The sequence below is a fragment of the Anomaloglossus baeobatrachus genome, chromosome 3 (genome assembly GCF_048569485.1).
Source record: "Anomaloglossus baeobatrachus isolate aAnoBae1 chromosome 3, aAnoBae1.hap1, whole genome shotgun sequence".
Lineage (NCBI taxonomy): Eukaryota > Metazoa > Chordata > Amphibia > Anura > Aromobatidae > Anomaloglossus > Anomaloglossus baeobatrachus.
The window spans coordinates 454,310,622-454,337,345 of NC_134355.1; the positions used below are offsets into that span (position 1 = coordinate 454,310,622).

General features: G+C 36.3%; 1 protein-coding gene across 1 annotated transcript in view; it reads left to right on the forward strand.

Moving 5' to 3' along the window:
- Positions 1-26,724, forward strand: part of LOC142297270 (IgGFc-binding protein-like) — a 133,627-nt gene that overhangs the window by 76,126 nt on the left and 30,777 nt on the right. The window contains exons 33-52 of the mRNA XM_075341525.1: positions 10,983-11,039; positions 11,891-12,132; positions 12,612-12,895; positions 13,027-13,304; positions 13,816-14,414; positions 14,609-15,182; positions 18,722-18,921; positions 19,004-19,384; positions 19,577-19,860; positions 20,253-20,524; positions 20,614-20,676; positions 21,122-21,244; positions 21,976-22,226; positions 22,810-22,987; positions 23,075-23,183; positions 23,724-23,815; positions 23,999-24,175; positions 24,868-25,070; positions 25,172-25,316; positions 25,720-25,961. Of these exons, the coding sequence (XP_075197640.1) occupies positions 10,983-11,039; positions 11,891-12,132; positions 12,612-12,895; positions 13,027-13,304; positions 13,816-14,414; positions 14,609-15,182; positions 18,722-18,921; positions 19,004-19,384; positions 19,577-19,860; positions 20,253-20,524; positions 20,614-20,676; positions 21,122-21,244; positions 21,976-22,226; positions 22,810-22,987; positions 23,075-23,183; positions 23,724-23,815; positions 23,999-24,175; positions 24,868-25,070; positions 25,172-25,316; positions 25,720-25,961 (4,754 nt within the window). The remainder of the gene's footprint in view (positions 1-10,982; positions 11,040-11,890; positions 12,133-12,611; positions 12,896-13,026; positions 13,305-13,815; positions 14,415-14,608; positions 15,183-18,721; positions 18,922-19,003; positions 19,385-19,576; positions 19,861-20,252; positions 20,525-20,613; positions 20,677-21,121; positions 21,245-21,975; positions 22,227-22,809; positions 22,988-23,074; positions 23,184-23,723; positions 23,816-23,998; positions 24,176-24,867; positions 25,071-25,171; positions 25,317-25,719; positions 25,962-26,724) is intronic.

A 26,724-nucleotide genomic window follows, 5' to 3' on the forward strand; every position in this document is an offset into this window, starting at 1 on the left:
ACTGTAAAATTATTTATTTTGTAATATAGCAATTAAGGTGATGCAAACTAATGCACTTTTGTATTAGCTTTTGTCTCATATTAATGAACAGAAACTATTAAAATTAGATTATTCCACAAAATATTTAGTGTACTTGTGCCTAAGTGTTATAATAAACCAGATGCTCAAAAAATGTTACTTTCATTCCCAAAAATAAATCCTTTTTACACATGTAAAATGTTTTGTCACATCCCAGTCGTTTCCAGCACTTTTTCAGGCTTCTCATAATTTTATCTATTGAAAAATCTCCCAACAGCATAGACAAAACAACTTCTAATGCTGCAATAAACTAAAGATCTACCATATAGATTTTAGATTTTAAAACATGGGAACTACAACTTTTATAATCTAACTAAACAAATGAATTACTTCAGCAGGTTCTACCACCTTGCTTTCAACAGCTAAGCAGACTGTAGAAATCACAGTGCCGGAAACCCCAGGCACAACACTTCCACAATCAACTTCTGGTAAGGGATAGAGATGAGTGAGTCGATTCTCTAAGAATCAAATTTGTGTCGAATTTTAGGAAATTTGTTGGGAATGGTGAATTCCAACAATTTGCAAATCCAAGAGCCTGAATTGACAAAAAAATTTCCTACTACTGTTGAACTCAAAGTAGAAGAATACATCAGCAAATTAAGTCTCATATGACATCAGATGCAAACAATGCAGTATTGTCCATAATGCCTTGTAGCTTTAACTTCAGAAAATATAGAACTACCAATCAGGACGGACTATCAAATCCCCTGTTGCTGCTGTAAAGACTACTAGTGCTGGTCCTTCACTGACAGTCATTTCCTTCCCTGTCCCATTATATATATATTGTACAATTACCTCCTCAACTCCTGACAGTGGACAGCCATGCACCCCATGTCATTCTAATTCGCTCTACAACTTTACTGAGTTTTTGCCAGGATCCCTAGCCTGCACAACGTTAATAAACATGAAACTTCTCACAACAAGGTTTTTGAAAAAGCCATTATTCTTTACTTTCCAAGCAGCAAACCTGTTGCTGATCCCAAAAAGGGCTATTTTTTATAGCTTGATTAAAACATATAGCTTCTTTAATTTCCAAAAAACAAACCTGTTGCTATTTCCAAAACCGTAATAATTTTTCGACCACTGGTTGTAAAAAGGTAATGGCTTCTTCCATGTACACCCCCTTTGTATAAAACTGCAACATAGCAGTTATCTGCTACCTTCTCTTAAAAGATAGATAATATTTGAACAAATTTTACATTTAAAGGAGAGTTAAAAAAAATTCAATAGAGTTCTAGGAGACCTTTAGAAAGTTACAAACATAAATACAGGCAAAAAAAAGGGTTACACATATTGCAACTTATTTGCTACAAAGTAAAGTTTTTTTAAAAAAATTCGACAAAGCTGACAAATTTGACTTGAAAAAGGCCTGCTCATCCTTGGCAAGGAAACGTATGTTGTTTTCTACTCTTTTTTATTTTTTTGTTATTTTGTACAATATGCTTTTAAGGATTAATAGAAATGAAAAAATGTACTTATACATTCCTTAACATTGAAATTTCAACTATAAATGGTAAAAGTTGTAGGGTTATGGAACTCACAGAATTACTAGATGTGTCAATGTTATGGAAATGTTTAATAAATGGATTCAAATGTTTGAAAACATTTAAATTGAACCTTTATTGCGTATAAGTGCCACAAGAATAAATATGCGCACTTTCATGCCTTGGCATGCTATCCAACAGGTTATTCCTAGTAGCACAAGCTGTATGGAGACTGCAGTTTTGTTTCAGAAAATACTCCTGGGAAACTTCTGATAAGTGACTGTGCCACTGATTTAACCACAAAAAAAATCAATGTAACGCAAAGATTTTTTGGAATCTGGAATAAAAATTAGATTGGTACAGCTATCATAATGTATGCTACCACTCACCATATTCCTGGGAATAGGATTGATGTGTAGTTCCCTCTTCATGATGGTCTCTTGATGCTGGTTCCAAGAGTCTCTAGACCATTCTCTGGCTATCATTTATGTAGACCAAAAGAGAAATGCCATGAGGAGGTCTTCATGAGGGAATACCCCACAGGTCCTATTCCTGGGGCTATAATGTACAATGACATTCTGAATTGAACAGGTCCTGTTTGGGCTATGAATATTTTATATGAATGGGAACCTATAAGAGTTAGTCCACTGTAAAATTATTTATTTTGTAATATAGCAATTAAGGTGGTGCAAACTAATGCACTTTTGTATTAGGTTTTGTCTCATATTAATGAACAGAAACTATTAAAATTAGTTTATTCCACAAAATATTTAGTGTACTTGTGCCTAAGTGTTATAATAAACCAGATGCTCAAAAAATGTTAGTTTTATTCCCAAAAATAAATCCTTTTTACACATGTAGAAAGTTTTGTCACATCCCAGTCGTTTCCAGCTCTTTTTCAGGCTTCTCATAATTTTATCTACTGAAAAATCTCCCAACAGCATAGACAAAACAACTTCTAATGCTGCAATAAACTAAAGATCTACCATATAGCTTTTAAAACAAGAGAACTACAACTTTTATAATCTAACTAAACAAATCAATTACTTCAGCAGGTTCTACCACCTTGCTTCCAACTGCTAAGCAGACTGTAGAAATCACAGTGCCGGAAACCCCAGGCACAACACTTCCACAATCAACTTCTGGTAAGGGATAGAGATGAGCGAGTAAATTCTCTAAGAATCAAATTTGTGTCGAATTTTAGGAAATTTGTTGGGAATGGTGTATTCCAACAATTTGCAAATCAAAGAGCCTGAATTGACAAAAAAATTGCCTACTACTGTTGAACTCAAAGTAGAAGAATACATCAGCAAATTAAGTCTCATATGACATCAGATACAAACCATGCAGGATTGTCCATAATGCCTTGTAGCTTTAACTTCAGAAAATATAGAACTACCAATCAGGACGGACTATCAAATCCCCTGTTGCTGCTGTAAAAACTACTAGCACAGGTCCTTCATTGACAGTCATCTCCTTCCCTGTCCCATTATATCTATACTGTATAATTGCCTCCTTAACCACTGACAGTAGACAGTCATGCACCCCTTGTCATTCTAATTTGCTCTACAACTTTACTGAGTTTTTGCCAGGATCCCTAGCCTGCACAGCGTTAATAAACATGAAACTTCTCACAACAAGGATTTTGAAAAAGCCACTATTCTTTACTTTGCAAGCAGCAAACCTGTCGCTGATCACAAAAAGGGCTATTTTTTATAGCTTGATTAAAACAAATAGCTTCTTTAATTTCCAAAAAAAACAAACCTGTTGCTATTTCCAAAACAGTAATAATTTTTCAACCACTGGTTGTAAAAAGGTAATGACTTCTTCCATGTACACCCCCTTTGTATAAACTGCAACATGGCAGTTATCTGCTCCCTTCTCTTAAAAGATAGATAATATTTCAACAAATTTTACATTTAAAGGAGAGTTTAAATAAATTCAATAGAGTTCTAGGAGACCCTTAGAAAGTTACAAACATAAATACAGGCAAATAAAGGGTTACAAATATTGTAACTTATTTGCTACAAAGAAAGTTTTTTTAAACAAATTCGACAAAGCTGACAAATTTGTCTTGAAAAAGGTCTGCTCATCCTTAGCAAGGAAATGTATGTTGTTTTATACTCTTTTATTATTTTGTTATTTTTTACAATATGCTTTTAAGGATTAATAGAAATGAAAAAAATGTACTTACACATTCCTTAACAGTGAAATTTCAGCTATAAATGGTAAAAGTTGTGGGGTTATGGAAATCACAGAATTACTAGATGTGTCAATGTAATGGAAATGTTTAAAAAATGGGTTCAAATGTTTGAAAACATTTAAATTGAACCTTTATTGCGTATAAGTGCCACAAGAATAAATATGCGCACTTTCATGCCTTGGCATGCTATACAACAGGTTACTCCTAGAAGCACAAGCTGTATGGAGACTGCAGTTTTGTTTAAGAAAATACTCCTGGGAAACTTCTTAGAAGTGACTGTGCCACTGATTTAACCACAAAAAAAAAATCAATGTAACGCAAATATTTTTTGGAATCTGGAATAAAAATTAGATTGGTACAGCTATCATAATGTATGCTACCACTCACCATATTCCTGGGAATAGGATTGATGTGTAGTTCCCTCTTCATGATGGTCTCTTGATGCTGGTTCCAAGAGTCTCTAGACCATTCTCTGGCTATCATTTATGTAGACCAAAAGAGAAATGCCATGAGGAGGTCTTCATGAGGGAATACCCCACAGGTCCTATTCCTGGGGCTATAATGTACAATGACATTCTGAATTGAACAGGTCCTGTTTGGGCTATGAATATTTTATATGAATGGGAACCTATAAGAGTTAGTCCACTGTAAAATTATTTATTTTGTAATATAGCAATTAAGGTGGTGCAAACTAATGCACTTTTGTATTAGGTTTTGTCTCATATTAATGAACAGAAACTATTAAAATTAGTTTATTCCACAAAATATTTAGTGTACTTGTGCCTAAGTGTTATAATAAACCAGATGCTCAAAAAATGTTAGTTTTATTCCCAAAAATAAATCCTTTTTACACATGTAGAAAGTTTTGTCACATCCCAGTCGTTTCCAGCTCTTTTTCAGGCTTCTCATAATTTTATCTACTGAAAAATCTCCCAACAGCATAGACAAAACAACTTCTAATGCTGCAATAAACTAAAGATCTACCATATAGCTTTTAAAACAAGAGAACTACAACTTTTATAATCTAACTAAACAAATCAATTACTTCAGCAGGTTCTACCACCTTGCTTCCAACTGCTAAGCAGACTGTAGAAATCACAGTGCCGGAAACCCCAGGCACAACACTTCCACAATCAACTTCTGGTAAGGGATAGAGATGAGCGAGTAAATTCTCTAAGAATCAAATTTGTGTCGAATTTTAGGAAATTTGTTGGGAATGGTGTATTCCAACAATTTGCAAATCAAAGAGCCTGAATTGACAAAAAAATTGCCTACTACTGTTGAACTCAAAGTAGAAGAATACATCAGCAAATTAAGTCTCATATGACATCAGATACAAACCATGCAGGATTGTCCATAATGCCTTGTAGCTTTAACTTCAGAAAATATAGAACTACCAATCAGGACGGACTATCAAATCCCCTGTTGCTGCTGTAAAAACTACTAGCACAGGTCCTTCATTGACAGTCATCTCCTTCCCTGTCCCATTATATCTATACTGTATAATTGCCTCCTTAACCACTGACAGTAGACAGTCATGCACCCCTTGTCATTCTAATTTGCTCTACAACTTTACTGAGTTTTTGCCAGGATCCCTAGCCTGCACAGCGTTAATAAACATGAAACTTCTCACAACAAGGATTTTGAAAAAGCCACTATTCTTTACTTTGCAAGCAGCAAACCTGTCGCTGATCACAAAAAGGGCTATTTTTTATAGCTTGATTAAAACAAATAGCTTCTTTAATTTCCAAAAAAAACAAACCTGTTGCTATTTCCAAAACAGTAATAATTTTTCAACCACTGGTTGTAAAAAGGTAATGACTTCTTCCATGTACACCCCCTTTGTATAAACTGCAACATGGCAGTTATCTGCTCCCTTCTCTTAAAAGATAGATAATATTTCAACAAATTTTACATTTAAAGGAGAGTTTAAATAAATTCAATAGAGTTCTAGGAGACCCTTAGAAAGTTACAAACATAAATACAGGCAAATAAAGGGTTACAAATATTGTAACTTATTTGCTACAAAGAAAGTTTTTTTAAACAAATTCGACAAAGCTGACAAATTTGTCTTGAAAAAGGTCTGCTCATCCTTAGCAAGGAAATGTATGTTGTTTTATACTCTTTTATTATTTTGTTATTTTTTACAATATGCTTTTAAGGATTAATAGAAATGAAAAAAATGTACTTACACATTCCTTAACAGTGAAATTTCAGCTATAAATGGTAAAAGTTGTGGGGTTATGGAAATCACAGAATTACTAGATGTGTCAATGTAATGGAAATGTTTAAAAAATGGGTTCAAATGTTTGAAAACATTTAAATTGAACCTTTATTGCGTATAAGTGCCACAAGAATAAATATGCGCACTTTCATGCCTTGGCATGCTATACAACAGGTTACTCCTAGAAGCACAAGCTGTATGGAGACTGCAGTTTTGTTTAAGAAAATACTCCTGGGAAACTTCTTAGAAGTGACTGTGCCACTGATTTAACCACAAAAAAAAAATCAATGTAACGCAAATATTTTTTGGAATCTGGAATAAAAATTGGATGGGTCCAGCTATCATAATGTATGTTACCACACACCATATTCCTGGGAATAGGATTGATGTGTAGTTCCCTCTTCATGAAGGTCTCTTCATGCTGGTTCCAAGAGTCTTAAGACCATTCTCTGGCTATCATTTATGTAGACCAAAAGAGAAATGCCATGAAGAGGTCTTCATGAGGGAACATCACACAGGTCCTATTACTGGGGCTATGATGTACGATGACATTCTGAATTGAACAGGTCCTGCTTGGGCTATGAATATTTTATATGAATGGGAACCTATAAGAGTTAGTCCACTGTAAAATTATTTATTTTGTAATTTAGCAATTAAGGTGATGCAAACTAATGCACTTTTGTATCAGCTTTTGTCTCATATTAATGAACAGAAATTATTAAAATTAGTTTATTCCACAAAATATTTAGTGTACTTGTGCCTAAGTGTTATAATAAACCAGATGCTCAAAAAATGTTACTTTCATTCCCAAAAATAAATCCTTTTTACACGTAAAAAGTTTTGTCACATCCCAGTTGTTTCCAGCTCTTTTTTAGGCTTCTCATGATTTTATCTACTGAAAAATCTCCCAACAGCATAGACAAAACAACTTCTAATGCTGCAATAAACTAAAGATCTACCATATAGATTTTAGATTTGAAAACATGGGAACTACAACTTTTATAATATAACTAAACAAATCAATTACTTCAGCAGGTTCTACCACCTTGCTTCCAACTGCTAAGCAGACTGTAGAAATCACAGTGCCGGAAACCCCAGGCACAACACTTCCACAATTAACTTCTGGTAAGGGATAGAGATGAATGAGTCGATTCTCTAAGAATCAAATTTGTGTCGAATTTTAGGAAATTTGTTGGGAATGGTGAATTCCAACAATTTGCAAATCCAAGTGCCTGAGATAACAAAAAAAATTGCCTACTACTGTTGAACTGAAAGTAGAAGAATACATCAGCAAATGAAGTCTTTAATGACATCAGATGCAAACCATGCAGGATTGTCCATAATGCCTTGTAGCTTTAACTTCAGAAAATATAGAACTACCAATCAGGATGGGCTATCAAATCCCCTGTTGCTGCTGTAAAGACTACTAGTGCTCGTCCCTCACTGACAGTCATCTCCTTCCCTGTCCCATTATATTCTATACTGTACAATTGCCTCCTCAAACATTGACAGTACACAGCCATGTACCCCTTGTCATTCTAATTGGCTCTACAACTTTACTGTGTTTTTGCCAGGATCCCTAGCCTGCACAGCGTTAATAAACATGAAATTTCTCACAAAAAGGATTTTGAAAAAGCCATTATTCTTCACTTTTCAACAGCAAACCTGTTGCAATAAAAAAAGGGCTATTTTTTATAGCTTGATTAAAACATGTAGCTTCTTTAATTTTCCAAAAAACAAACCTGTTGCTATTTACAAAACCTTAATAATTTTTCGACCACTGGTTGTAAAAAGGTAATGACTTCTTCCATGTACACCTCCTTTGTATAAAGTGCAACATGGCTGTTAAGCAGACTGTAGAAATGACAGTGCCGGAAACACCAGGCACAACACTTCTACAATCATCTTCTTGTAAGGGATAGAGATGAGTGAGTCGATTCTCTAAGAATCAAATTTGTGTCGAATTTGTGTCGAATCGAATGATGGTGAATTCCAACAATTTGCAATTCACAAAGTGCCTGAATTGACAAAAAATTGCCTATTACTGTTTTACACAAAGTAGAACATTACATCAGCAAATGAAGTCTCACATGACATCAGATGCAAACCATACAGGATTGTCTATAATGCCTTGTAGCTTTAACTTTAAATAATATAGAACTACCAATCAGGACGGACTATCAAATCCCCTGTTGTTGCTGTAAAGACTATTAGTGCTGGTCCTTCACTGACTTTAATCTCCTTCCCTGTCCCATTATATTCTATACTGTACAATTGCCTCCTCAACCACTGACAGTTGACAGCCATGCACCACTTGTCGATCCCTAGCCTGCACAGGGTTAAAAAACTTGAAAGTTTTCTCAACAAAGATTTTGGAAAATCCATTGTTCTTTGCTTTCCAAGAAACAAACGTGTATCTGCTTACAAAAAAAGGCTATTTTTTATAGCTTGCTTAAAAGCTATAGCATTTTTTATTTCTAAAAAACAAACCTGTTGCTATTCCTATAACCATTATAGTTTTTTGACCAATGCTTGTCAAAAGGTAATGACTTCTTCTATGTACACCCACTTTGTATAAACTCCAACATGGCATTAATCTTCTCACTTTTTCTAAAAGAGATATTTGAACAAATTTTACATTTTAAGGAGAGTTAAACAAAGTTCAATATGTTTCTATGAGACCCGAGAATGTTACAAACATAAATCCAGGCAAATAAAGGGTTTACACAATTTGTAACCTATTTTCTGTGAAGAGTAGTTTTTCAAAGATTCGACGAAGCTGACAAATTTGAATTGAAAAAGGTCTGCTCATCCTTAGCAAGGAAACTTGTATTCTTTTAATCATTTTTATTATTTTGTTTTTTTGTACAATATGCTTTAAAGGATTATTAGAAATTAAAAAATGTACTTATACATTCCTAAACATTGAAATTTCATCTATAAATGGTATGCATTGTGGGGTTATGGAAATCACAGAATTAATACATAAGTCAATGTTATGGAAATGATGAAAAACTGAATTCAAATTTTTGAAAACATTAGGTTGATCCATTATTGATTATAATTGCCACGAGAAGAGATATGCCCACTTTTACGCCTTGGCATGCTATCTAACAGGTTACTCCTAGTACCACAGGCTTTTTGTTGACTGCAGTTTTGTGTAAAAAAAAATACTCCTGGAAAACTTTTGAGAAGTGACTGTTCCACGGATTCCACCACCAAGTCAATGTAATGTAAAGGTTCTCTTGCATCTGAAATAAATATTAGATGGGTCCAGCTATCGTAATTTATACCACCCACACCATATTCCAGGAAATAGGATTGATGTGTTGTTCCCTCATGAAGGCCTCTTCATAGTGGTTTTCACAGTCTCTGACTTCTTTGGTTATCATTAATTGCAAGGCAAATCTTGGAGTCAGCCTTGAAAAGGAAAACTGTCCATTGCAGCCTCAGCTGCTTTATTCCAATGCAACACTATCAAATGTTTAGCCTAGAGATCCCATGAGAAATGCCAGGAGGAGGCCTTCATGAGGGAACATTGAAGAGCTTCTATTCCTGGGGCTGTGATTTATGATTACTTTCTGAAGTTCACAGGTCCTGTATGAGCTATGAATATATCATATGAATTGGCACCTATAAGAGTTAGTCTACTGTAAAAGGATTTATATTGTAATATAGTAATTAACGTGATGCAAACTAATGCACTTTGATATCAGTTATTGGCTTATAATAAAGTGTTATGGAAATCACATGATCCTTAGATAGCTCAATGATATGCAAATGATGGAAAAAATGCATACATTTTCAAAACATTTAGGTTCATTGAGATATAAGTAGAGACGCTACATGAAAAAATAGATACGCTTACAAATTTTGCTATAAACTAGGCTGTTCATAGTACCATGAGCAACATGCAGCCTGGCATTGTCATGTTGAAAACTGGCTTTTGATAAGTGTCAGAACCACTGATTTCTCTACCAAATCAATGTAACATACAACTACTTTTTGTATCTGAAACAAAGATTATAGTGGTCCAGCTACCATAAATTATTCCACTGCAATCCATAGTCCTGGGAGCAGGATTGATGTGACGTTCCCTCCAGAAGGTCTCGTCATGGTGCTGCCCACTTTGTCTCCAGAAAATTCACTGGCTATCGTTGAGTGCAAGTCAAAAGTAGGACTCATCTCTGAGCATTTACGACTGCAAAGTACCTTTCTAACACTATTTTCCAACATATTAACCCCATATCTGCAGGTTAATATCGTTACCAACATGACAGGTGCCCTTTCTCACAAAATTTGACTGTAGAATTTTTCTATTGTTTCAGTTTTTATTTGATCTCTGGATTTTTTGCTTCTCTAGCAATGGATTATTCTTCTTGTTTATGCTTTTAAAGAATGGTAACAATATAGTTTACCCCGTATGAGAAATATTTTTTGCAATGTAGTATATTAGCTGATGTAAACTATAGCACTTTGGGTTTAGTGTGAGCCTCAAGTAATTATATAAATAGAGGAATTTATTTGCCTATCCACAAGGCTGCTTACATTAAGATGAGCAACATGCAGCCTGGCATTGTCATGTTGAAAAATGCTTCTTGGACACTTATGAGATACCACTGGTTCCACTACCAAATCAATGTTATGAAGAGTTACAGCACTGTGGTTAACACTGTAGACTTACACCGCTCTGATAGTAGAGTCAAATTCCACCACTGACAACATCTGCAAAGAGTTGTATATTAGACAATGATCGGTTATTCTATACAAAGGTAACAAAATTATTTAGTGGAAAAACTCTTTTAATATAAATAGTAAGTAGGTATTATAGTTTCTAATACATGAAAGCAAAATCAGTGATGCAAGAAGCCATGTAATATTTTAGGCATTTTTCTTAAAATGTGTGCAATGTATTCACAATACAAAACTGAAATTGGTCTTAACAATTACAAATTTAAGTAATATGAGTCTAAAACTTAATTTCTTTTAATAGGGTCTACAGTTTCAAGAACCTCAATAGCAACCACACCATTTGTTCCACCGGAATCTGGTATGTTGTCAACCTTAAAAATATTATTATTGATTACTTGGAATATATTTGTGCAATATATTTTTGTCTGACAATTTAGACAAAATAAAATATATCAATAAGGCAACAGCTTGTCACAGACATTAAATCACATGATTTTGAATAGTATACAACAATGACAGTTCATACAAATTTGCCCACAATTACTTTTCTATTTGTTTTTTGGAAGACTCAACTCTTTCCTATTCAGATTGAATTCAGGAATGACATTTTCTAGTGCATCTTTTTCTTGAAACTAGCAAAAATTCTAGTCTTTTTGTCCCTGGAAACCAATTACAGTGCTACATTTTTCCTATAGTGCTCTGGGAAAATGAATGCTATAGTGTGATTATTTTTATAATATAATTCATATCATTGATAACGTTACTTGAATTACTCAATTAAGTCACTCTCTGGTGATTTGTTTTTTTTTCATCTTTTTTAAGTTTGCACAATTTGCATTTAAATATTTTAATACTGTGAAAGTAGCTTGTTGGAACTACGCCTAACATCTGGTATGATTTATGCCCTGCCCGTTCTTCATAGTTTTCCGCTTTGTAATCTACTTGGTTGTCTGAATCAATATTTCATCTTTCACAGTTACCTTTTTATTACCACTCTATTATCAAGGAGGTGCCTGTAAATATATATTCCTTTTTTATTAATAGAAACACAATTTTCTGAACACCTAAGCACAATATATTAACTTTGATCCTTTTTTTTTAATTTTGATAGACATTGTAACACTCAATGCCATGAATAATTTTCAAGTTTTATCTTTATTCTATAAAAATAAATATATTATTTTAAAACATTTCTCTTATTTCAATAAGGTAATTGTGAGGTGAGTGGAGACCCCCACTACTACACCTTTGATAACCAGGTTCATCACTTTATGGGAACCTGCACCTACACTTTATCCAAACTCTGTGGAGATTATGGAAATCTCACAAACTTCAATGTGGAAGCAGCTAACGAGCACAGAGGAGGAAACAATAGAGTATCCTATGTCAAGTATGTGAATGTGGATGTACATGGATACAGAATCACATTAGAGAAGAACAGAGTTGTTAAAGTAAGTCTCTTTATTTATTATCATACTAGTAGAAAAATACAAAGAGTATCTGTAATTGTTTTTAGTAAAAGTAGTAAAGGAGCTTTAACCTTTGAGAACCGTGGAAAATATTTGTCTTATATTTTTAAACTATCCCCCAAAACAATTGAACCAATTTATGGTTCTGAAATAGCTAAACTATATAGTGTAAAATACATTTTGTCCCTGAGTAGATTTTTTTTTATAACAGTAATATTTAGGCTGGAGTCACACTTGCGATTTACCCGTGCATGACTCATGCAAGTCTCACAGTGCATAACCTGACACAGCAGCTACTCTCTGGACAGGAGTGGGTCAGCTTCATTTATTTCTATACAGCTGAGACGCTCCTGTCGAGAGATTAGCATTCTGGGCTCCGGCCTTAAGTTTTTGGGGTTAACTGATTTTAGAATATTTGTATGTTTTATTTTTCTTACAGTCTATTTTTATTTAATTACTAGGTGGATGGAAAAATTGCAACATTGCCCATATCTCTTTCACCGGACATCAATGTATTCATAAGTGGATCCAATGTCTTGTTGACAACAGGCTTTGGATTGCAAGTGAAGTTTGATGGAAACCACAAAGTCCAAGTAATTATCCCAGGATACTACTCTGGTAAAGTGTGTGGACTTTGCGGAAACTTCAATGGTAATGCAGCTGATGATTTCCTGAATCCAGATGGTGTACTAGAACCTGATTCAAACAGTTTTGGAAACAGTTGGCAGGTTGATAATGACACAAGGTGAGCAATTATTATTGACTGCAATATTGGTTTACTTCTATGAACTTATCTTTATCATATATTATATGTTGTGCATGCAACATAGAAAAAGAAGTTGCCTAAAAACAACTGGTCACTAATTTGTTTTAAAGGTGCACTCCAGGAGTTGACCATCCATCCAGCTGTACTGATGAAGATAAGGAAACCATTGCCAGCAATGGCATCTGTGGAATCATTACGGACAAAAATGGACCATTCAAAGATTGTCATGATGTCATCAATCCTCTAGTTTACTTCGATAACTGTGTATATGATTTGTGTGAAACCAACCTGGATGCGGAAATATTGTGTGATAGTCTTCAGGCCTATGCTGATTCTTGTCAGTCAAATGGAGTTACTATTGGACAGTGGAGAAACGACACTTTCTGTCGTAAGTCAATATCAAACCTTACATTCTGAAAACCATTTATACATTTCAACTCATTTTTTTACAAATATTACACTAACAAATGTTTGAAGAAGCAACACATTCACTAAGAATATTGGATTTTAAAGTTTGTGCACCATTCATTCTTTTTTCCTAATACCTTTATTTGAAAGAAATATTATTTTATTAATTGATACAAGGCGAATTAAGTAGGTATAAATATTCAGCAAAAGTTTTCTGCAGGCCAAGCGGTAACTCAAAAACATGCAGTAGTTCATCTATTAAGGCTACACTTAGATATTATACATATTTTGAAATTAAGAAATTACTTAAATGTTTATAGATTTCAAAGAAACACAAATTATGCTAATATAGAATAGTGTCTGCCAGGAGCTAAACATGCAAAACAAAAAACAGAAAGTGACTAATAAACATAATCCCTGTGTCCCAAAATCTTTAAATATATTTTACTTATTGATTTAATTCACTTATTGATTTATTTATTTATTTCTAGAACCAAAATGTTCTCCAAACAGTCACTTTGAGCATTGCGGTACTGCCTGTCCAGCTACCTGTGTCAACCCAGGAGCCCCAGCCACCTGCACCCTTCCATGTGCTGAATCCTGTATATGTGATTCAGGTTATGTGCTTTATGGCAATAAGTGTGTTCCAGACGACAAATGTGGATGCTGGGATGATGATAAATATTATGAAGTAGATTCTGAGTTCTGGACTGATGATACTTGTTCTACAAAGTGCAGATGCCCCTCAGCTGGAAGTGGCTTAGAATGTGTCAGTGATTCCTGTCCCAGCAATCAGTATTGCGGGATTTCAAATGGTGTACCAGGATGCCACTATTTCACATATGGAATTTGTCGGGTCCATAATGATCCTCACTATGACACCTTCGATAGACTGAACCACAACTTCATGGGTCTATGTACATATACCCTTGCAAAGTTGTGCAACAATACCTCTTCTCCACAGTATTTTAACATTGAAGCAAAAAATGAACACCGAGGAGATCCCACTGTGTCATTTGTGAAGCATGTCCTTGTCGAAGTTTATGGGCAAAAAGTTCAAATTATGAAAAATGAAAAAGATCGTGTTTTGGTGAGTAGCATTTTTTTTTTTACAAAGGAAAGTGTACTGAACATATAATAATGGCCAAGAAGTTCTTGAAATTCTCTGGCTAGGAGTTTTGAAATTATACTTCAGTTCCACAAACAATGGATTAGCTCATATAAGAGATTAAACTGGACAGATACAAAATTACTGCAACTTCTACTTCTTGCAATTCTTCACAGGTCAATGACATCTGGACCACACTTCCAGTCACGTTAATTGGAGGAGCAGTGACTGTTAAATGGACTGGGAAATATGTCAGCCTCCAGACAGATTTTAAGCTGACCGTCTCATATGACGTAGATACTTCTGTAGAGGTGAAACTTCCTAGCAACTACTCTAGCCTAACCTGTGGGATGTGTGGTAACTTTAACAACCGCAGACAAGATGATTACATGATGCCCAATGGACTCCAAGCAGAGAACTCTGAACAGCTAGGACACAGCTGGATTGTAGAAGATGATGATCCACTTTGCAGTCCAGAGGATCCAGAGCCCTCACCACCACCCACTTGTACACCAGAGGATGATCAGTTGTATAGAAGTGATGCATTCTGTGGTCTTCTAATTAGTAAGGATGGTCCTTTCCATATTTGTAATGCAGTCATCAGTCCTGGAGGATTCCTGGAAAGCTGCCTGTTTGACATGTGTGCACTTAATGGGGATCCAGAAATACTCTGCAGTCTATTAGCAGCCTATGCGGATGCATGCCAGAAGGAAGGCATTTCTATATCTTGGCGAAACAGCACATTCTGTCGTAAGTATTTTCACATATAATCAAAGTAAATTTAAATGGAGTCAGCTCACCCATGTGAAAGGTCTGTTGCATGGAGACTAGCCGCAGATTCTTCAGTTAAAAGTTTAAAATGTGGACTCACAGAAATCCTCAAACCCTTATTAAAATGTAAGTTTTATTAATAATTATTAAAATAATCCCATAAACCCACAAACAGATAACGAACCAGGGTCAGGTTACCCCTCAATTAGTAAATACAAATTACAAAGGGACGGTGAGAGGAAGGAATGGGTGAGGGTGTTGTTGGAGGGAAAAACTCAGATGACCCTCAATGATACCAGTGTCCCTACCTAACAACAGAGGGTGTGACACCTTAAGTTACCGGGCGCCCCCGTTCTGCGTCGACTAGCCCTCTTCCCTCACCCTAAGATAAGGAGGAAGGGAGAGGAGGAGAGGGGGATAGGGGAAACTGTCCCAATTAGATAAGGGAGGGGAATTTTATGTCTTAAAGGACACAAATATATCCATACTTTATAGTCCCTGACCTAAAACAATTAAAAAATACAACCACACAATAAGATGAAAAATACTGCACAATTTAGCTCATAAATTAATCTGTAATATTAAGATATACCACAGAAGGAGCCACCACAATCCTTATATAAATGTAACAGGACTGAGTAAGCGGCAGATAGATTTTCTACCACCCACTAATGTTTAATGTCCTTTCAATGGGTGCCAATCGCCCCCGTTATAGATGCTATTAAACAACATAGGACAAAAGAGGGAATAAAGAAATAGTCACTTCCCTGAAATAGCAGGTCTTCATCCCTGCCTGGCCTCAATGCGTTTCTCCTTTCCCATAAAAGGTTCCTCAGGAGGCTTGGGGAGACACAGCAAATCCTTTAAGGTGGTGATCCATGGCTGTAAGCAGCGTTCATGTGAAACAGTGGGGGTTTTAAATCATAGCACCAGGAAGTGGTCAGTATCCACAGCCAATAAAGATGTAGGGCTACAATGTCCCATAAAGAATATCTGCGCATGTCCGTTAAAATCACAACACTAGAGCAGGTAAGCTCAATGCACACATGTGTCAAATAACGTACCCATATAGGCGGCGTCAGAATGTCTGTGCGTGTACGTTAGACAGCAAGCTTTCTAGACATCTCAGGTCTCTTCCTCAAGCGTGGTAACCACGCCTGCAGAAGAGACCTGAGATGTCTAGAAAGCTTGCTTTATAACATCATATTTTATTTTTATTTTAGTTAGCCATTAAAAGCTATCACAACTACAAAATTTTAATTTTGTTTCTCTCACTGAGAGCAATCAATCATTGTACGTTAGACATCACAACACTAGAGCCGGTAAAATCAATGCACACACGTGTCAATTGATGTCACCATACAGGCGGCATCAGCTCAACTAATGCATTTTCACCAGTGCGCAATCACGGCAAGAGAGGCTAGGCCAAACAAGATATGCTATAGGAGCATAGTACATCAGGTGGGCGGCGTTCAAAGTACACAAGTGCTAACCCCACTCCTCATATCCGTGACGTCAGTCACAAGGATGCCTCCCCGCGCACACGCATTTGTGGCAACAGCCCTCCTATGTGAGCTATGAAAATACGTGCATGGAAGTTTTCTCATGCATACGCAAATAAGATATCAAAGCCATAATAGGACAATTAAGAGTAACTAACAGTGTGCCACCGTATTAGGCCTGCAACACACATTCGTGCCGCCGGCACGTGTTTGTCATTTTTTACACGCACCGGCGGAACGGAGACACATTCAGCAATGCTACCCTATTGTAGCAGGCACACACACGTAAAACCACACGGAACGTGTGTCCGTGTGCGTTTGTACGTGTGTGCGTTTTTCAAAGTGCTGACATGTCAGTGTTTTCTCCCGCAGCACGGGTGACACACGGCCCGCACCCGTACCACACAAGTGTAGTGTGGATGCGGTCCCGTGTGACACGCGCTGGAGAAAACACACGTGTCAGTGAAAAAAAACAAAACATTACCTCACCTTCTCCAGCCCTCCTGTCTCTGCTGCTGCTGCCAATTGCTGCCGACCGACGCTCATTATTCTCATAGAATATTCACTTCACTGCCTGGCAGCAGCAGCAGCGGGGAGACGGGAGGGCTGGAGACTGAGGATCCGCACCACGGACAGCAGCGCGGACATCAGGAAGGACCAGGTGAGTATGTTAATTACCGGTTCTACGTGTGCTATCGCGGATAGCACACGTAGAACACACGTGTCCCGCACGTACCAGAGACACGTACTTACCTGCACGCAACACGCAGGGGAAATACGTGTCTCTCGGCACGTGCGTGAATTTCACGTGAGTGTGGCAGAGGCCTTAGGATGAATAATTAGACAGACAAGATCCATTCAATAGTGGGCCAGATGCAAATAGAAGGGACATCAGAATCTATCCAGATTGTAATCCAATAGTGATGGTAATATATAATATGATAAATACCGTAGTCCCTCTGAAATAATTATTCTGGCCAAACCATGGCATACTAATATATTCAAGATACGTATTGAGCTTATTTTCAAGCAAAATGCGCCCAAATGCTATAAGTCAATCAAGGCTCACACTGTCATGATGTTGTCAAAATGACAGTTTTGTCAAGACCATAATTCCCAGCGTTTCTGTAAACAGTATAAATAATAATACTCATGGATAATTCCAGAGCCATATAACCGTGACCCCTAGCTTCGGGTCAATGTCGGGGGCATATTAACTATCGTGTTTATTAATACCCAAATTTAAGCTGACAAAGGGGAAGAAAAACACCACTGCAAATATGTCCCTCAAGGGAGAAAAATCAGTCTATTATCACAAAAAAGGGGCATAGGAGAGCCTTTCATTCAGGCCCAAAGGTACCTGGGACTTCAAATGAAAAATCCATTGACATTCTTTTTGCAAAGCCCTCTTGTCCAGATCTCTTGCTCTTTTATTAGGACGAATTATTTGGACGGTTCCCCCCCTATCCCCTTCTCCTCCCCTCCCTCCCTCCTTATCTTAGGGTGAGGGAAGAGGGCTAGTCAACGTGGAACGGGGGCGCCCGGTAACTTAAGTTGTCACACCCTCCGTTGTTAGGTAGGGACACTGGTATCATTGAGGGTCATCTGAGTTTTTCACTCCAACAACACCCTCCCCCCATTCCTTCCTCTCACCGTCCCTTTGTAATTTGTATTTACTAATTGAGGGGTAACCTGACCCTGGTTCGTTATCTGTTTGTGTGTTTATGGGATTTTTTTTTAATAATTATTAGTAAAACTTACATTTTAATAAGGGTTTGAGGATTTCTGTGAGTCCACTTTTGCACTCTACCCGCATTTTGGATTTTTTCTTGTTAAATTCTAAAAGTTCAAAATGTCACAAAACCTACACGATGTCGCAAAAGCTACACCATGAAATTTAAACATCAAGGCAAACATGTTATCTTCACATGTATCTCTCAATTTTCACAAACAAGAAAAGAGAAGGGAAGTTACCATATAGTTAGATTGTATCATTAACAAGTCTTTCTCCTTTAGCTGGTGATTGTCCAGAAAACAGTTACTTCACCACATGTGCATCTGCCTGTCCCGCGACATGTGTAGACCCATACCCTACAGGAAACTGCAGCTTGCCATGCTCTGAAGGCTGTGAGTGTGATCCTGGATATGTCATCAGTGGAGGAACGTGTGTACCAGAGTCAGATTGTGGCTGCTTGGACAATGATGTGTACTATAAGGTATGCAACTAAGTAATACTGTCTTTATCTTTGCTGTGTGTCTAGTGCCCACATTCATTTTAATAATGTTTTCTAATGACAGGAAGGAGAACAATTCATTCCAGATAACTGTGAGAACCAATGCACCTGTCTAGGAAACAACACTATTAGCTGTTCACCAATGTCCTGTGCAGAAGATGAAATTTGTAAGGTGCAGAATGGATTTTTGGGATGCTACAAACCAAGCACAGCAATCTGCCACATATATGGAGACCCCCACTACACCACATTTGATGGCACCGTCCATCACTTCCAGGGTGCATGTACTTATACTGTAGTAGGGATATGCGCTAATTCATCTCGCAACTTCAGTATCACCACCCGCAATGAGCACAGAGGTAACCCAAGCTGGACCGCCATCAATTCTGTTACTCTGACTATTGATGAAATAGAGATCTACATTGGAAAGAACAACATTGTACAAGTAAGTATCATTATCTGTAATATTGCCCTCAAGCTAGCATATGTAAAAATTCTGTCTCCTGGGCCAATACGTTGATGAATCCTCTCAACTCTTAATAGTTATGATGACTTACTACCATAAGAGTATGAATTTGTATGAATAAGACTATTGCTTTCATGTATAAACATTTTCCCTCTGTGACTCTTTTTTCAGGTTAATAATGTGCTTGTCACCCTTCCTGCTAATGTGTCTGGCATAATAATCACACAGAATGGCCACTTTGTTACCGTCAGCACAAACTTTGGTCTTGAGCTCCAGTTTAATGGTGATCATGAATTGTTTGTGAGAGTGAAAGAGTATTACAAGGATGCACTATGTGGATTGTGCGGCACCTACAATGATAACCGCTTTGATGACTTCATGACACCCGATGGCAGCATTGTAACAAATGTCAATGAGTTTGGAAACAGCTGGCAAGTACCAGATGATGGATGGCTGTAAGTACAGTAATAAAAATACATTTCTAACATGCAAAAATTGTAATCATTACATGCTTTATTTGCATTTATATGGCTGCATTTATTGTTTATTCTTTGCCTTTGTCTATAGCTGAATTACCAATCATAATCTTCCCTATTAAGACAATTACTGATCTTGAGTTGTTTGAATATTTTACTTATCACAAGAGCACACAGATAAGATAAAATCTTAGGAATACCAAAGCATGTAGATGCTTCTCAAAAACAAATGATCAATGAGTCTGTCATATAAGCCCTTCATGCAACACCAAGCTTATGGGGTCCAGGAGCCATCACTATAGTGACCAATTTTTACATCTGTAAATGTAATTATTTTGTTATTAATGATAAATTTCATTTTTCCTGTTTAGATGTGATTCCACTCCTCCACCACCACTAGTCTGTCCTCCTTCTATCCAACAAGAGGCTGAACTGAAATGCTGGATTATTAGGCAAAATAATGGACCCTTCAGACCATGCCATACTGTTATTCGTCCTCACCAATATTATGAGAGCTGTGTATTTGACCAGTGTGTCACAGGAGGAAGTGATGATCTGGTTTGCAGTGTCCTAGAGTCTTATGCTACAGCTTGTGAAGCCCTTGGAGTTTTCTTGGGAGACTGGATATCAAACACTATTTGTGGTAAGTATATTTTTCCAGTTTTCTTTATTTTCGCATTTTTCTTTTTATGTCATTTTTTTACTAAACTTTCTTTACATTTTTTTCCCCAGATCCAAACAAACCATCCCCAACTCCTCCTGCAGCATCTACTTCATTTACACACCCTCAAACAGGTAAATAAATAATAACATGATTTACTGTTATCCAGCTAGAGTAAGTGATTCATTGCACCAAAGAGCTGGAAACATTAAGAGGATGTAGGCTCTCAAACTTCTGGATTAAAAAGTGCTTTTGTGATAATATAATTTGTGCGTGTGTTTAGTGCAAGTTGGCTGGAAAGAGGGTAAAACTGATAAGTGTAATTTCTTTGGCAAATATACCATATATTAACATATTACCTTACTAAAAAGAAATGTTTCTGAAATTCTATAGTTTATATTTAAGATCTCTAATACTTCAATAAGAAACAAGATATATTCAGCTATGCTCTGTGGTGTCTACAAATTGCTGGTAACATGTTTGACACAATCATATATAGCAAAAATTAGTTTTGTACCATTTGTGACCTGGCGCTTCAGAAGATCACACTTTGCTTACTGCAATATACTTTTTTTTTAGATTCAACGATTGCTCTAACTACTCAAAGTCCAACAACAACAACAACAACAACAACTACAACGACAACAACACCTACTACAACTACCACTATCACTACTATTATAACAACACCTGAGATAATCAGTAAGTGTCACAAGTTTTAAAAGTGCATGCTTGATTTTAGGAGATTGAATTTTTTTTCCTACAATCTAAAAATCTGTGATGTTATGGAACTGATTGGAGAATATTGTAGAATGTCACAGTCAAAATAATTAATTTACTGTGAAAAAATCCTTATAACATGTCTTAAAGTGGGTCATTTCCATAACACGGGACTCTTCCATGACTCAAAATGGAAACAAACTAAGTCCATGTCCATCCCAATTATTCCATGGTTGGACATTCATTTTAATGTATATCATCTATTTGCACTGGAATTGAGTATCCAGATACAGGATCCCCCTGCAATAGCAGCTGATCATTGGGCATTGGAGAAACCCAATCTACAGCAACCAGCTAAACAATACTTTACATTGTAAGCATCTACGATATAGATTCACAAATTAAATGTTTTAACTTTTCTGAATTGAATATTATCCTTTCAATTTCCCAAATTAACTAAAAAAAAAATTACAATATACAGTATGTTTGAGTATTTTTTGCATGAAGGACAGCACACTATTGTTGGCTCTCTCTAATGCATATTTAACAATATTTATGTCTTTTTGTACATTAGTCATGGATGTTTGGCTTTACTTTCAACCAAGTTCAAGTACAAAAATGTTTATAAAGATCAGTTTGGATTGTTCCAAGTATATATAGTAGTTTAAAGTTTGAACTTTGGATTAACTTTACATATATGTGTTTTATTGCAGCTTCTTCACTCTGCAGTGCCTCAGGAGATCCTCACTACAATACCTTTGATGGTCAAGTTCATCATTACATGGGAAATTGCAGCTACACTTTAACTAAATTATGCAATGTAACACCAAGTGAATTCCCATATTTCCATGTCTACACTACTAATGAGTACAGAGGATCCAACACTAAAGTAACATACATCCAATCAGTACATGTAGAAGTGTACAACTCAAATTTCACATTGCTAAAGAACAAAAAGTTGAATGTAAGTTTGTTAAGAATTTTTGTCCTAATTGGGAAGGAAACTGTACTATAAATGAAAATATGACTTATGACCCAGTCTGTTCCTGTACATCTACATCAGGGGATGTAGATGTACAGGAACAGGCTTGGGAGCCACATGTCGCTCATGGGCCTGTGATGTGTGGATCGTGGCTATTTGCCAGCTTTGGTGTATTTACACCAGGTCTAGCAAACAGCTATGAAGAGCAGGTCTCCAGATATTGACATTTGTGAGTGGCCCGACACGGAAGAGCAGATCTGAATGCAGGTAGGAAATCCTGGATCTTGGTATATTACCTTGGTGTGGTGATTTCTGTGGAAAATCTTTGCCTGTCATTATACTTGTATTGGGGGCTATGGGTGTCAGGGGTGGGACCTAAATGTGGCTCATGGCTCTTTCTCAGATCTGAATGTGGCTTGTGACCCTCTCTCAGAGCTGAATGTGGCTCTCAAGTTCAGAAAGGTTGGGGACCACCATTTTATTGAGTTGAGGCGCCTAGTTTACATTGTCATTATGCATTATAAATTGGTATTTATTTTCCAGTTTAATTGATTTTTTGTTACAGGTTGATGGAAAGCGAACAAATGTCCCAACTGCTCTAGACAGTAGGGTCAAAGTGCACATCAGTGGAAGTTATTTAATTTTGGCTACGGATTTTGGACTACAAGTGAAGTTTGATGGTAACCATTACGCTGATGTTTCCCTGCCCTCAACAATCAAGGGTGATGTGTGTGGTCTTTGCGGTAAGTCTTACTTTTGTACCTGCTTACAGTGTACAGTCTTCAAGGAAGTTGTTGTTTTTTGGAACTGACAATATTCTTACCTTTTAGGCAACTACAATGGCAATGCGGGAGATGACTATTTGAAACCTGATGGCAGCACAGCGTCAGATTCAAATGACCTTGGTGATAGCTGGCTTGTTGAACAAGATAATATTGTGTAAGTGTGGGAAATGTTGATTTATTTATTAAAAGTTTTAATGTAATTAAAAAAAATATATATTCCGTGAAAAAATGATTCATTGATTTGAAGTTCATACTAGAGTTATTGCTATTCTTAAAGAACTTTTCTGGTATTAAGATACCCTAAACTAAAATAGCAGACAATTAGAATATTCAGATTTGGATAAATACTTTTACAATTCACTTCCCTTTAGTTGTTGAAGGGGTTTTACAGGATTGGCAACCACCGGCACAGTTGTAAATTGGCTGTATCTGTTATTATGCCTCAGCCATAATTACTTTGACTTTTTGCAAATATGATTTGCAAATTAATGTTATTTCTTTTCTTACAAAGAAATTGCCTGTTTTCCAATACCATCATGAAATCCCTTATTCATTGTAAATCCTTAAGTTCCAATTTCACATTAATTTCATTAAAAAATATTACATTTAATAAGAAGCTGTGTCAATGTAATAAACTCTTGTTTATCCTACATATATACCCTTTGTATGATATATTTTGATGTAATGTTTTTAGGTGTGGTAGTCAGGACCTTGAAGTCTGTGATCCAAATCTCATAACTGAGTACAGCAAGAGCACAGTCTGTGGCATTATAACTGATCCATCAGGTAATATATATAGTTTCTAAAATGATATACTAGTATGTTTATTTATAGAATGAAATACTAATACCTGTATTCGGATAGGAAAGTGGCTTTTTGTTTCTAACAATCATGTACACATCAACACTCATTATAATTCTCTCCTATTATATAATTCATTAGACATTTGTATATATTTATATTAATTAGGAATCTTCAAGGACTGCCATGCGCTTGTGAAGCCTGATAATTTCTTTGACAACTGTGTAATGGACATGTGTTTCACTGGTGGTGAGTCAAATGCCCTATGCTACGCCCTGCAAGCATATGCTCAACAGTGTTCCGATGCCGGAGAATGCGTTGAATGGAGATCAGACACCTTCTGCCGTAAGTATTAGATAAACTTTTCAATTTGTATTCCAGCTATTTTTCCTACTAATGAGAAAGCACTTTAAGATTCCCGTACAAATTTAATTAAAGTTGATGATAATGAACGATTTAGAGCAAAACAATTCTTTTTCGGGTAAAAACGTACAAACAACCGTTTTAGCCAAATTATCACAGATAGGTATCATTTGAAATGAAGTTGGTGGTGTGTTTAATTCATTTGGCATAAAGTTGAAAGTACAATCTTTCTGTGAATGTTCTTTAAAGGCAAAACATTCATCCATGAAAATTCTTTCCTTGAAATAACATTCCCTGAAATATTGTTAATTTGTTGACAGGTTGCATCCCTACCAATTCTCAAGTTTCCATTTTCTGTATACATCGTATGGTATACTATGCTATTTCTCGCAATATTCTTTAGAATGTATGGCACAATGGTGCACATGCACAGCGGCTACTCAATGAATTCTGTCCTTTGGACCAATGAGGACCTTGATAATTGGATCTCTATCAATCCTTAAGTTGATATTTACGAGTATGCTGGGAGTGTTAGGAATAACACTTTAATTAAGATTTTAAGATTTTTATTGCCATAATATTTTATGCAACATTAACAATTTAGTAAGGTGAGTCTCCAGTTGGACATTCTTCACATAATTTATCTATGGTAACCTTTTTTCAATATTTTGTAGCAATTTCTTGTCCTGCAAGAAGTGATTATAAGAGCTGTGGCACCACATGCCCTGCGACTTGCTTCAACTCTCCACCAGTGGCACCATGCAGGGCAGAGACAGTAGAAGGTTGCTTCTGTAATGACTCCTATGTCCTAAGCGGAGACAGATGTGTTCCTCCAAGTGATTGTGGATGCTTAGATGAAAATAACAACTCATATCAGGTAACACTTCCGTAATTCATAATATAGACTATATACATATACATACTATTATTTCAGTGCTTTTCTGTGCGGTTATGAACTCTTTCATATGTTATCTTTAGCTTGGAGAAAGTTGGTTCGGCCATGAGGACTGCACAGAGCGCTGCACATGCAATAATAATAACAACATCACTTGTGAGAATTGGCAGTGTGGCGTCTATGAACAATGCAGAAGACAGGATGGAGTGCTGGGATGTCAGTCCTCAGGTTTGTAGTTCACTTTTTAGTATGTGTATTACTGCATATTATGATATATATTTAGTATTATTTTTATTTTATAGCTATTTTAACATAGGACTTTAGAATTCAGTTTGCCAGATTGAAGATTAGGTATGTCATGGTTTGGTTAATTTGTACATGACCTGAATGTTCAGTTTGACATCGTCATCAAAGTCTAGATATATTTACAAATGATAGGATGGCAGTAGCAACTCAGTGATGAGGTGATCCTATTGATATGTTTTTGGCCAATCACAAAATCTTAAATTGTATGGATTAACTCCAAATAAAGTAGAATAAATCTGTTGACACATTAGCACTGCAGAATAGATATATACCGTCATAATAGTTATAAGCTATTCATTATTTTGGTGTATGTGTTCTCCTACAGGTATTGCAGCTTGCCATATATTTGGAGATCCACACTTCAACACATTTGATAAAGTTGTGCACAGTTTCATGGGCACTTGTACTTACTATCTTGTGGAAATATGTGACAAGAGCAACGTAATCCCATTTACCATCAAGGGAAAAACAGAGGATCGTGGACAAAAGGCAGCAACATACCTGAAAGAAGTTTATATTGACATTTATGGACAACGTATCACCTTGCAGAAAGATAGGAAGACTCTTGTAAGATCTTCATATATATACTAATTAATTATAATACTATATATCAATTATATTTAGGTTATCAATCATTTCTCTGTATTTTATACAAAACTACAAGCAGATGTAACCTTTCTTAAAGCACCATGCCAGCACTTTCTTATGTAACTGATGAAGTGATGCTTTCAGTCTAAGTCCCCTGCCCCATACCCTCTGGCGTCTACATCTGACTTTACTGCTGATCCTGTTGGTCATCAGGTGTTTGTGACCTGCCGGCTTCTCCGGTGTTTCATGGAGGGTGCCGGAGGTAACAACTCAATACAAGTCTATGAGAGCCCTGTTCTAGCTCTCATAGGCTTGTATTGAGAGCTTGATGTAACTTCTGAATTCTGGCCAGTCAAATGTTACAATCACAAGAAGGCACCAAAGGAACAGAGCGACAACAAAAAAAGATGAATACGTTATAGAGTGAGTATAAGACTTGGGACATATGACTCAGGTTTAAAGCACTACTCCAGTAGTGAAAAAAATGCTGGTGGGATGCTTTAAACAAACATAGAGAAAGAAACTCAATGTAGAAAGTCCCACGAACAAAGTACATTTCATTCAATAGATCTTACAATTATGTATCCCTGCTAGGTACTGTTTATTTGCTATGTCTGACCATGCAGAGCTGCTTCAGTTCATAGTTGGCACATAACACAGTTCCTGGCCAGAAGGGAATCATAAGTCAAATATGATGAATGAGTATACAGAAAAAACAGTAGGGGCTCGCAGCTGCTGCTTT